The 13,472-nt window shown below is 33.6% G+C and overlaps 1 protein-coding gene and 1 pseudogene across 1 annotated transcript; both read left to right on the forward strand.

The window, feature by feature from the left end:
• Positions 1 to 2,609: 2,609 nt before the first annotated feature.
• LOC147295914 (acyl-CoA--sterol O-acyltransferase 1 pseudogene) lies at positions 2,610 to 4,360 on the forward strand (annotated as a pseudogene).
• Positions 4,361 to 8,808: 4,448 nt separating this feature from the next.
• LOC147295915 (Protein kinase superfamily protein) lies at positions 8,809 to 10,765 on the forward strand. Its single transcript, XM_086232845.1, has one exon. The coding sequence runs from the start codon at positions 8,979 to 8,981 to the stop codon at positions 10,473 to 10,475; it is 1,497 nt and encodes a 498-aa protein (XP_086088971.1). The 5' UTR covers positions 8,809 to 8,978; the 3' UTR covers positions 10,476 to 10,765.
• The last annotated feature ends 2,707 nt before the right edge of the window (positions 10,766 to 13,472 follow it).

Consider the following 13,472-nt stretch of genomic DNA (forward strand, 5'->3'; position numbering starts at 1 on the left):
AAAGCAGGTTTCTAGATATTTTTGAAAGCTGCAGTAAATCACAACAACAATGAATATTTTATTTTACCCATAATACCTTCATTGATTTCTATAATTTTTATTTGTTTATTTTAAATTAAAAAATATGTCCATTGTTAGTTATATTTTATATTGTGATAATTAATTATGATATTTTATTTGTACGATTCAAATTATAATATACCTAAAAAAATAATAGGCATACTTATTGAATAATGTTGTTTTTAGAAAAATTAATGCTAATAAAAATTTGTAGCCAAAAGTTTTAAAAATAAGTAAAAAAAATATTTTATTTTTACCAAATAAATAAGTGAAATGCACTTTCAGTATCATGTCCATTTTAATAATTATACACAGTCATAACACTTTTACATTAACATTTACCAAACACTTTGATACTGTTTTTTACATTCACAGTACTTTTGAAAACATAGTTTATCAAACACTCAACTGCTTTACTTTACAGCTGACTTTACTTCACAGCTGCTTTACTTCATAACTGTTTTTCCTCATAGAAATATCAAACTGGCTCTTAATTCAACCTAATTACTAACTAGGGTATGCATGCATATGTCAATTGCCTAGTGTTACTTGTATAATAATCGCGTTGTTTTAGTGTTAAGAATATTTAACACAATTAATTAATTGATGATCATGTCACGTTTATATATGTTGACTCAATTAGTTTAATACTTTTATCTCAACCCAACGAACATGAATTACCAACATCCCCACATTAGAGGCAGTGATAAAACATTCAACCGATGTCAGATTGAAAAATGCTACCGAACGTAGTGGCTTTGGTGTAGTGAAGATGCGTTTCCCTATTAAAGGGGAAGACATCATGTTTGTTCATTTTGTTCACAAAGCAATTGAAAGCATTATTTGGTCTTGCAAGCTGAGTCATAGTTATGATCTTGGTACAGAGTCATGTAGCTCCTCCTCCTCTATTGAGTCTGTTTTGACTGATGATGTCCATTAGATTTCTGGGGCCGGCTGTTCCTGGTTAGTGTTCTTTTGTGGGCTTAGGACCGTCATTGTACAAAAAAAAAAAAAAAAAATTACAGAAATGATCTACTTATTATTCACTAAGTCTCGTTTTGATCTACAAATTTATTTAAGTTCCATATTGGTCCATAAATTATATGATGTATTTTATTTTGGTCCAAAATAGACAATTTTGTCTCTCAAAGTTAATTCATTAGTATAAAATTAAGGGGCAAAATTGTTTTGTTTTGCCCGATTTGGACCAAAATGGAATATTTTAGACAATTCGTGGACCAATATGGCACTTAAAAAAATTTGTGAACCAAAAAGAAACTTAGTGAATAATAAGTAGACCATTTATGTAATTACCTAAAAAAAAAAGTATTATTTAGACTTTAGAGGGATTAATATCATTTTGTTGTCCAAACTATTACACTTGTATCAGTTTGCTCTTAAGATTTCTAATTTGAAAAATTAAAGACGGTCAATTTTTCCAATTGAGATTATTTTGTCAATTTACTTATTTTTCTTCCAAATTTCCATTTACATAGCACCATATATTAATCATGTGAGATCCTTTTGAGGGTAAAATGGTCATTTTCATTTAGATCTTACCATTTTTCCCTCATGCACCATTTTTTTCTCATTTTTTGCTAAATTTAAGTTGATTATCCCTCCATAAACAGAGATTTGGATAAAAAATGTGTAAATTAAAAAAATAACATCAATTGACAAAATTAAAAAAAGTCAAAATTCTTAATTTTTCAAATTAGAAGTCTGGAAGCAAACTAATACAAGTATAATATATAGTCTAAGGAGAAAAATGACATTAATTCCTTATTTAGAAGATTATGTAATAGCATAATTATACTAGACCGAAGTCACTAAATCATATGATTTTAGTTCAATTAATCTACTCAGACTTAATAATAAAATTAAAAGACAAACAAACAAACACTGTTTAATTGGACCAAAGAATTATCTGTTTTTATTTTGGTCTTTTGGATTAATGTTTGCACTACTTTTTACACTGTTGTCTCATGCTAAAAACAACTGTTATATTTGGTATTAGATACCTTCAAAAAGCAATGTTCTAAAAATTGCTCTATCGGCCGCCTAGGCGCTAAGCAATGTTCTAACAATTTTTCAGAATACTTATCTTAACAATTTCTCTCTTATATGAAACTAATAATATCCCCCTAGGCTAATACTAGTACTAATAAATAAGGTCCCCTTAAGCTAATACTAGTACTAACAAAAAAACCATCTAACCTCCTAGGCGCTAGCCCCCCCTCTCCTCTCTCTCTCTCTCTCCAATAAGGTCCAGCGCTAGGCCCCCCCCTTCTTCTCTCTCCAATAAGGTCCCCCTAAGCTAATACTAGGTACTAGTACTAATTAAAAAACCTAGCGATTTTTAAAAGTACCAATTAGGCAGTCTAAGGTGTGCTTTTTTTGAGTGGCCAAAAAAATAGGTGTGCTTTCTTTGTTCTTTTTTAAGGTCCCCCTAAGCTAATAGAAAATTTGTTAATCTAGTGAAGACTAGAGTCCCTATTTGTACTTAAAAAAAAAAATCCAATAGAATAGTTTATCACTACTTTGGCCCATTGATCATCTGTACAATCTATCAATTCTTCATGGTTATGAAGAGTTCTACTTCTCCCTGGTGCTCTTCTCAGTTCTGTCCCTACCCTTCTTCATCAACCTCTAATTTCTCTTAATCATCCTCTACATTTCCCATTTATTCCAAAACCTCCTATCTTCACCACAAACAGCACCAAACATCAACAACAAAGAGAATAGCAAGATCAGAGAGCGAGAATGGAGGGTGAATTTAACTACTTCATTAAGGTATGGATTTCAGTATTTGTATGCATACTCTACTGCTATTCCATTGGTAAAACAGTCCCAAAAGGTACACCAAGACTCCTTTGCGTAATCCCAGTTGTGTGCCTCTTCTTGTACCTCCCCCTCAATCTCTCTTCCATACATCTTGGAGGTGCCACTGCTTTTTTCATCTCATGGTTTGGCAGCTTCAAGCTTCTACTTTTTGCCTATGGCAAAGGTCCTTTAGCTTTGGACCCATCAATCTCCTTTGGACGTTTCATGGTCATTGCTTGCCTTCCAATTGAGATCCAACAAAACCCACCTCTAAAACCCCAAAATCCCAGATTTGAAACCAACCCATCTCCCTCAAAACCCCATCAAAATGGCCAAAACAGAGAAAACCCACTTCAAGAACCTCAAAATCCCAAATTTGACCCATCTCCACCAAAATCCCATCTAAATGGCCAAAATAGAGAAAACCCACCTCCAAAACCTCAAAATCCCAAAACTGAAACCAACCCATCTCCCTCAGAACCCCAACAAAATGGCCAAAATAGAGAAAACCCACATCCAAAACCCGAAAATCCCAAAATTGAAACCAACCCATCTCCACCAAAACTCCATCTAAATGGCCAAAATGGAGAAACCCCATTTCCCAAAAAGACCATACAAGGCCACAAATCAACCCTAAATCATGCAATAAAGGGCTTGCTTTTAGCCATTCTAATTAGTGTCCTTAATTACAGTGATCACATCCACCCAAAACTCATCTTAGTCCTCCATTGCTTGTACATATACCTTCTCCTAGAAATCCTCCTGGCCATTGTAGCAGTCCTGGCTCGAGCCTTACTGGGATTAGACCTCAAGCCCCATTTCAACGAGCCATACCTCTCCACCTCACTCCAAGACTTCTGGGGCCGAAGATGGAACCTCATGGCCACCAGTATCCTACGCCTCGCAGTATACGAACCCACCATCAATTTCTCCACGTGCGTCATTGGCAGCAAGTGGGCCTCACTACCCTCTATCATGGCAACATTCTTTGTGTCCGGGCTGATGCACGAGCTCATCTACTACTACATGGGGCGCGTGAGTCCCACGTGGGAGGTCACGTGGTTCTTCGTTTTGCAAGGGGTGTGTTTGACGGCTGAGATCGTTTTGAAGAAGGCGTTAACCGGCAGGCGTCGGTTGCCGAGGCTGATCTCTGTGGTACTGACCGTTGGATTTGTGGTACTGACCTGCTTTTGGCTGTTCTTTCCGCAGTTTCTCCGGTGTAAGGCGGATGTTAGAATGCTTGAAGAGTACGGTGCGTTTGCTGCGTTCTTGAAGAATGCTGTTAGTCAAAGGCCAAAGCTTCTGATGATTAACAACTAATTGGCTTTCGCTTTCCCATTTTATCAAATATTATTCTGTTTTTTTTTTTTTTTTTCTTATTGTGAAGTGGGGAAACGAAAGTCTGTGAATGTTAAGTTTGCACTCAAACGACGTTAGCCACAAGATTAATATATATAGACGTGATTAAAAAATTAGGAATGTGATCCGAATCCAGAATCTTTCACCATTTAAGAAACTTTTCTTTACCTTTAATTTCATGTCACCCTTAATTTTAGAGAAATTTTTACATTTATCATCCAGATTATAAAGGGTGTGTGTATTTATCACCCAAATAAAAAAAAATTTACTAATTGTTATACAAATTTTGTTCCGTGTAACAATATACAACCCCTACCGTTAATTCTATTTATTTTTCTGTTAGACACTGACGTAGTGTGTTGGATGTGTGCTACCTGTCACATCTTTTACTTTATTTTCAGATTTTTTTTATTTTTCTATTTGTATAAGCTTTGAAAATTAATAAAAAATAACTATGGAATCAGAAAAATACACAAAAAATTTCTTTCAACTCGTTTTGACTAGTACTAATTTACTATGGGGTAAAATTACCAATTTTCTATCTGCGTGTTTCCAGAAAATTTGAAAAGTACAAATTTATTTCTAGAAAATGATAATACTCTATGAAGGAATTGAACATTTTGAGCGTTAACATATGAAGGAATTGAACATTTTGACTTATCATAATCCTAATTCATTTCTCTATCCATTCACCTTTTAAGTTAACGCCAAGGACTTCGTAGTGTTACTTTGTAATTTTACTACCTAGCGCATTCAAATAATTTAAAGTTATTTATACATGTAATGTGCATGTTCTAAGATTGAAAAAAAAAAAAAAATCTTATGGGATTGTGATTTTATATGATATATTGGATTGTGAATATATATGATATAGAACTAAGGTTTTAATTGGTACTAGAATGGCTAACAACGGAACTAGGATGCCAAATTCAGGTGGGATGAACTGATTTTTTCTTTTTTTGTTATATTGAAGGGAATTGAATATTGGATCTATCTTAATCTAACTCAATGGAGCTTATGCTGATGACCTTTTGATCACCTATAAGAACCTCTCAATGATCCTATCTAAGTACCCACATAAAAATTTTACCCTAAAATTGATATTTTTATTAATTGGTAACCACAAACCTCTTGAGAGAAAACCCTAGCCATTAGAGGGAAAAATCCCAAAATTTGTTTGTGGTGGCAACCTGGAATTTCCAGGCCGCTATAGGCTCGTGATTTAGGTGATTTAGTTGTTTTAGTTTTGTCGAGTCCCTCTCTTGGTCGAGGATTTGACTAGGGTTCCACCATCTAGTTTAGTTGTGGTTGTTGAATCCCTTTCTTGATCTAGGGTTTTCTTTGACTATCAATCGAGATGAATTTATGTTAGTTAATTGTTATTTTGAAAGTTAGTGTGGACGGTGCTTTTGTGCCCGCGAATGAGGATAGAGGTGTTGGTGTTGTTCTTCAGGATAGTCATAGAGAGGTTGTTGTGGTGATTGTCCATCTTTTTTTCGGCATATGTTCATCCCAATAAGCTAATATTTTGGAACTCTTTTGCGGGGTACAATTGTTTGATTGCATGTGTTGAAGTTGTAGTTTTTGGGTCGGATGCTCAAGCTATCATCAATTGATTTAGGAGCCCCATAGAAAATCTTGCATCAGACAATAAGCATCTTATGAGGCAAAGGGAATTTGGTGTCTATTTGATAGTTCTACGAGTGGTTATATCTCTCGAAACTGTATTCAAGTTGTATATGTATTTGCTAGTTTTGCTTTGAATTGTAGTAACTTTCATTTATGGCATGATTAATTTCCTTCTTGGTTGGAACCTTTTCTCCATGATACTATGTAATACCCTATTTGCTTCAATGAATTATGCTTTGGAGATCAAAACATAAAAAGTTGATCCTATCTACATTATTAAGAAATCTTTAGGAATATTTAAAGAGGCCTTAGAATTGGGCCTAAGGCTCCCAGTTCACCAAAAAAAAAAAAAAAGAGGCCTCAGAATTGATTGCATATTGAATTAATGTAGTTGGTCTAGTTAGAGATAATTGAGTTGGTTGTTAAACTTTAAATTTTATTTGTCAATAATTATTTGGTATAGTAAATGATACACAATTTTTCTTTGTTAAAAAATAATCTGAGTTCAAATATCATGAACGACACTTGATTCATAAAAAATTCTAAATTTAGTCTTAATTAATTTCATCCACAGATTTAAATATTCAATAGAAGTATGGTTATTGAATTGGTCCTATACATGAAAATATTGGAAGTCCTAAGCACTGTTGATGTCTATTGGGTGCAAGTGGTATGAAATATATTGGCTTATAGACTTGTCTCTTGGTCTAAACATTTGGGCAGACCAAAGATTGATGAAGAATTTTTAAAATTAAACCAAGCTCCTGAATGCTTGCTGAACTCTAGCTGTCTTTTTTTTTTTTTTTTGGCCAGGAAACTCTAGCTGTCTTGCAGTAAGTAATCTATTAGTTCTTACCTTTGCATTTAGTCGAAGCTCTTCGGTCAATAATTACTAGCTAGTAAAACTAAAACAGAAAGTGACTTTTCTTTGGGTTGAATATCATTACCAAAGACTCAAAATGTAGTCTTTATACCTTTGGCTTGTTCTTGTTTGTTTTAATGTATAGTTTTGTACCCATGAAGTGATAGGCTTGTAAAATATAGTGTTTTTGTTAAGGGTAATGTTATTAGCATTCTCTGTTTAGCTTCTAATATTCCAAACTAAATATTTTATAATTTTATATACACTCATATTATGAAATGTTCAAAGAATAATGTTAGGAATTCTAAATTTGTGTCTCATATTTGGATTCCAAATGATGCGATAGTGTATTTGAAAATATTTCATTTGTTGTAAATATATTAGTCTTAAAGTGGACCCAAGCATGAATACATCAAATATTGTCACATCTGTCATAATCTAAATATGGGACACAAATTTAGAATTTCTGATACTATTCTTATTAAATAACTTAAATTTCATCTTTTCAGTTTATGTTTAATTTGGTAAAACTTTTCTGTGTAACTTGGGACCTCTCCCAATATTGAACATAAAAATATCACTAAACTATCGGCTAGTTGGTGAAGTTTAATTATAAGATCTTAGCCCCTTTTTTATTTGTTTTCTTAACAGTGTAATATAAATATTATATAATTCCATTCATATAAAAAAAAGTGATACAAATCCATTTCACCGGTAAAAAAAAAAGTTATGAATCCATATCACCATTTGTTCTTTACTCTTAAATAATAAATATATAAATATGTTTAAAAGTTAAGCAAAAACAAGCAGATGATCAGAATCCTAATTAAAAAAGTAATTTGCATTTTTTATATAAAATATATATAATGGATTGTGATATGGATGTCTCTGTCTACAATGTGAATAGATGCATGGTCAATTCTGTGATTAATTTAATTCATATTTGACCAAAAAATTAATTCATATTTAAAAAAAAATATGGAATTGACTATAGTATTTAATGATTTATGATTATACAAAATGCATATGTGAAATTTATAAAGGTATAGGAGGATGAATTCTTTTGTTTTGGTTGATGATGATCAACATTCATGGACCTAACCAATTTGAAGGGAATCACACAAAGAAATAATTGAAATTATAGAGACCAAAAATATTATTTTGACCAAAAAAAAAATTCCTCAATCCTAAAATTGCTTTTAATAAAAATATAGAAATAGTCTCGTTCAATTTAATTAGAAACTCATAAAAAAAAAATTAGAAAAAAAAGGAATGGAGACATAAGTTGATCTTTATCAATATTCATAATACAATAATGTTAGAGATTTTAAATTTATATCTCATATTTGGATCTCAAATGATGTGTCACTACATAAGTCAGTGTTTTACTTGTTGTGAAAAAAATAATACTTAAGGTGGACCATGTATTAATCAATGAAATACTGACACATAATTCGAGATCTAAATTTTGGATACAAATTTGGGATTCCTAACATTGCTCTTCATAGTATCTCAGTGTCAACATGCGATGTATATTTCCTTTGATTCCAATTAGGAGAAAACTCTCTCTCTCTCTCTCTCCCAATCACAAAATGTAATGTGTATCTCATTGGATTTCCCTTTTTAAAAAATGGCTAAATTTCACTTTTGGTTTCTGTAGTTTAGGTTAAGTTTCACTTTAGTTTTTGTAGTTTCAATTGTTATGATTTTGGTATTGTAATTTACAAATCGTTGCAATTTAAGGATACGTTAGTATTTTTGTTCATTAAATCATCAAATTCGTTCTGTTTTCGATCATATACTTTACAAATTGTTGCAATTTTGGTCATGTAGCTGAAAAATTATCAACGATTCAATAATGAATTTAATGAATTAATAGACCGAAAATACTATCATATTCTTAGGTTGCAATCATTTGTAAAATATTGGACCAAAATTATAACAATTCAGACAACATGGATCAAAGTTGAACTTAACCCAAACCAAAGGACCATAAGTGAACTTTATAATGTACAAGACTCTCTCCCTCGTCACTAAAAATACATACAACCCCACAAACAGTTTGAGAACAAAACACCAAGAGAGCCCAAACCTCCAAACTCAACCAATTTTTGGTAGTATTTCAGTATTTCATATCATATGATCACGTCACACACATATTATCATCAAACTCCACCAAAGTCTATCATTCCCAATCTTCCTTCAATCCAAACACCAAAATCCAAAACGAAGAAATCTTGATTCTATGGGCTACCTTTCCTGCAAAGCTGAATCAGCTATCTCCATCTCCAATTCCCAAACCCCATCATCATCCAAAACCACCACCCAAGAAAAAAAACCCTTCAAGATCCAACACTTCGACTACAGTGATCTTGAAGCTGCCACCAATGGCTTTTCTGATCAAAAGCTTTTAGGCAAAGGCAGCCATGGCTATGTCTACAAAGCTGTACTCCGTGGCCGTCTTGTTGCTGTCAAGAAACCCTCTAGAGCTCATCCCCAAACTCCCCAACTCGTTTCCTCTTCTGGCCCAGAAACCATTCACGAGGTCGACAACGAGATCGAGATCTTGTCCAAGATTCAGAGCCCGAGACTGGTCAATCTTCTGGGTTTCTCCAATGACTCCAAAGACAGGCTTTTGGTGGTGGAGTTCATGAGCAATGGTACGCTCTATGATGTTTTACATTCTAGTACTGCTCGGCCTCCCAATTGGGGTCGTAGGATTAGATTAGCTTTGCAAACTGCTAAGGCCATTGACACTTTACATTCATCACACCCACCTGTAATTCATAGGGATATTAAGTCTGCAAATGTTCTAATTGACCGTAGTTTCAATGCCCGGTTGGGCGATTTCGGGTTGGCTCTCCGGTACTGCCATTTCGATGACTATAGGCTCCGGTCCACCCCGCCAGCAGGGACTATGGGGTACTTGGACCCTTGCTATGTGACCCCAGACAATTTGAGTACTAAAACTGATGTTTTTAGTTTTGGGATTTTGTTGTTGGAGATTATAAGTGGTAGGAAGGCTATTGATGTTGGGCATTCACCACCTTCTATTGTGGATTGGGCTATTCCACTCATAAAGAGAGGGAAGCTAATCTCGATTTATGATACGAGAATTGCACCTCCTAAAGACCCCATTGTGAGGAAGCAGTTGGCTGTCATTGCAGCCAAGTGTGTGAGGTCTTGTAGGGAGCGTAGGCCAACGATGAAAGAGGTGGTGGTTTGGCTTAGTGGGTTGAGTAAATTGGTCCCTTTGCATTCATGGAATGGTTTTAACAATCCATGTACAATGGTAGAGACCATGGGGCGCCCTGTTGAATCAAGGATTGCCCATTTGAGTTCGAAGCTAGAGGGTGTTGGAGAAGAGAATTTGGAAGCCCTGGAAACTAAGTTGGCCAGGGAAGCGATGAGGAATTCGCGAAGAGTTTACTCTGATTTGGGGTTTAGTAGCAATTTGATGGAGCTTATGGCAGGTACAGATGAAGAGTCTGAATTTCGGGGTAAGGCAGATGGAGATGAGCCCCATTCAAAAGCAGCAAATCGGGTTTCTAGATTTGGTAGTGGACGATATGTTAGTAGAGGGAGAAATCCATCAACTCCTGGTTATGGGAAAGAAGTCCCTCATTTGATGCGAAATAATTCATTTACAAAAAGGTCATTCATATGTTCAAGGAGAGATGACGCAATTCTTCATGCAAGTGGTAGTTCTCATGCAGTCGATGATACACAGTTTGCTGCCTAAATTTGATTCAAGTGAATATAATGGAGGCCATGTAAGCTTTCTTGCTTGCAGATTTTACATTAATGTAGATTTGTTGGTATCACACTTGTTCTGGGTTTGATTACCTGACCTTTCATGTATTCATTAATTTGTTAATGTGTTGTTAATTGTCAAATATATGACAGTCAAGGGTACATTGCTGATGTCCCCATTGTTGATCATTTAAATGTTGTTAAGGGTACATTTCATCTTTGCCTTTTAAATGTTGATATATGATTTTAAGCTTGTTAATAAATATATAAGATGATTGAATTTCCACCAATTGCCTACTGATTTGACTTTTATACTTTGGAGTTCACATTTGCCACTTTAATACATATTGTTCGAATGGAACACATAAGTTCTATCTCCAGATTTTCAGTGATCTCTAGAATTTGCCAAAGTCGAGAGTATTTTGGAAATGGAATCAGAATATTCTAGGATAAGATTGAATATTGATTTTGAAGATTTTAATGCCCATTTCACATGTCTAAAAAGTTTGTAATTCTAGTCTATATTGATCAGAACAACAGGCAATCAGTTTTTGATACTACTGAGAACTGTCTCCTACATTCATTCTCATATTTTCAGATGTTAAAACTTAAAACTAACTATGAAAACCATGCTATGGTTATTAGTGACACTAATACCAGCTATTGAAGAGTTCACTGTTCATATGCAAAAACTGCAGCAGGGTTTTTGTGAGGCTTATGCCAAAAACAGCTTCTTGTGGTTGGTTTTTGTTGAATAGTTCACTGTTCATAATTATTTACAATTTAACATGGAGAATGCTTCTTGGTAGAATCAGGTCTGGAATGTAATGAAGATTAGATTGACCAGTTATGGCTCTACTTTTGACTCTTTACATTCCAAGAAAGCCTTTTTCTCCTCTTATTGTGGCAAGTGCATGTGTATCCAAGAATGTTACCATTTTCCTCCATTTTTGACCATTTTCATTTATGTTTCGTGTTAAATCCATAGGTAGAACTTATTTCTACAAAACTAACTTACAAGAAGAGGATATCAATGTGCTTATATGCTATATATTTTAAAGATAACCAAGCGATGTGAAACCATACAATAGTTTTGAAAGTTTTTTTGGAGTTGTTTTGGCAGTCAAGCGTTTCAATGGTTTTGGCTATAACATACTGAATAGAGAATGAGCACTTTTAGTGGTTTTAATGATTTTTTTGCGCTTTTATTAGAAGTGCTTTATACAAAAGCACTTCCAATTAGATTCTGTTTTCTTGTTCCTCTCTCAGAACTTCCAAAGTTCCAATCAGACCGTGTCTTAAAAAACATAATAATCAGCCTTACAATCTTACAAAAGATAATAAGAAACAGACAAAAATTGATGATTCCTTTTTCCCTATCTTCTTATCATCTTATGCAATGTACTTAACATATTTTCTTGTAACATAAGCCATAATGGACCCATGAAAGATTTAATAAATAGAGTTAATTACACTTACACCCCCTGAGGTTTATCGTCTTTTCACATACACCCCCTGGGGTTTCAATAATTACACATACACCCCCTGAGGTTTCAAAACTGTTGCATATAACCCCCTATAGTGAGATAAAAAATGATGAGAAATTATGCAAAAAGGCATACTAAGGGATAAAATGACCTAATAAGATTACTCAAGGTGTAAGGTTCAACCTCAATACAAATATTTTCTTTTTTGTTTATTTATTTTTTTCTCTTATAGGGGGTTATATGAAATAGTTTTGAAACCTCATGGGGTGTATGTGTAATTATTGAAACCCCAGGAGGTGTATGTGAAAAGACGATAAACCTCAGGGGGTGTAAATGTAATTAACTCTTAATAAATATGTGGTAGCATGAAAGTCTCAAGTGGCATCATTTAGCCAAATGGCATCAGGGGCATTAAGATTAGCATGGTTGGTCACCACATATATGACAGCAACAGGGCCTCTTGTTCATCTTTAACAACAAACCATCTTCCAGTTTTAAAAATTTTCTTTGATTTGTTCCACGTATCATTGCACTCTCAAACTAACTAGGTCATTATTTCATTGCCAATCACCAATCATCATTAATCCAAATATAAAATCCTATAAAAAAATTAATTTAAATATAATCATCGTAGTTTGAGCTTCACTAATTTCCCAATTTATCTAAATCCTTGATCTCAAATAAGCACTAATTGAAAGCATCATGAATTTTATATTATTTGAGTTCATTAACAGTATGAACATTGTATAACATATAAATTTATTTAATAGTTCTCATATTTATATTCTATTATAAAAAAGTAAACTCGTTAAAATTTGAAGATTAAAAATGTATTTACATACCCTAGAACTTTTCATTATTATTTATATTCATATTGGTCAATTAGTGGCTTCTAGATGGGTTTGCCAACTTTGCCATTAGGTCGATAAGGCAGAATTGTATTGTACCGGGAATATATTGTTAATATCGACTTAGTCATGCCCCTCTTTTGGATAATCACTTTGAATTCTTGTTCTGCTCTCTCACTGTATCAGACTATTGCTTTGTTTTTCCATCATGAAAATGGACCAAGACTTGTCAGGTAATCTCATCTGTAATCTTTGAATCTGCAGGTTTTTTTAACTTTTACTTTTAACTTCTCCATCCCCTAGTGTCATTCATCATATGTAACAGTAATTTTTATTTCGCTCACCACTTTTTATTCACACGTATCTCATAACACATAATCCTCAACAAACTAGAGTATTCAAGAATCAATGTCCAAGTCTTTTATAGAAGGTGGGAAATCTCAGATGATATTTTTCTCAAACAGACTGAACGGTTTATAGTTTTACCAGCTAGATGTTGGTTTAATGATATTTTCTCCTTAATACTGGAAAGAGGTCCTAAATTTGAATATCTCTCCTTCTTAATAAAAAAATATATTTTTTAATAATATTAGCATACTACACAATATGATTAACAAATACATATAAAAATATGGTTTCTTTAACATTGCT

Source organism: Dryas octopetala, chromosome 2 (genome assembly GCF_963921425.1).
Source record: "Dryas octopetala chromosome 2, drDryOcto1.1, whole genome shotgun sequence".
NCBI lineage: Eukaryota > Viridiplantae > Streptophyta > Magnoliopsida > Rosales > Rosaceae > Dryas > Dryas octopetala.

Bases quoted from the DNA above. Each gene is read 5' to 3' on its own strand.
- LOC147295915 (XM_086232845.1), top strand. From the start codon at position 8,979: ATGGGCTACCTTTCCTGCAAAGCTGAATCAGCTATCTCCATCTCCAAT.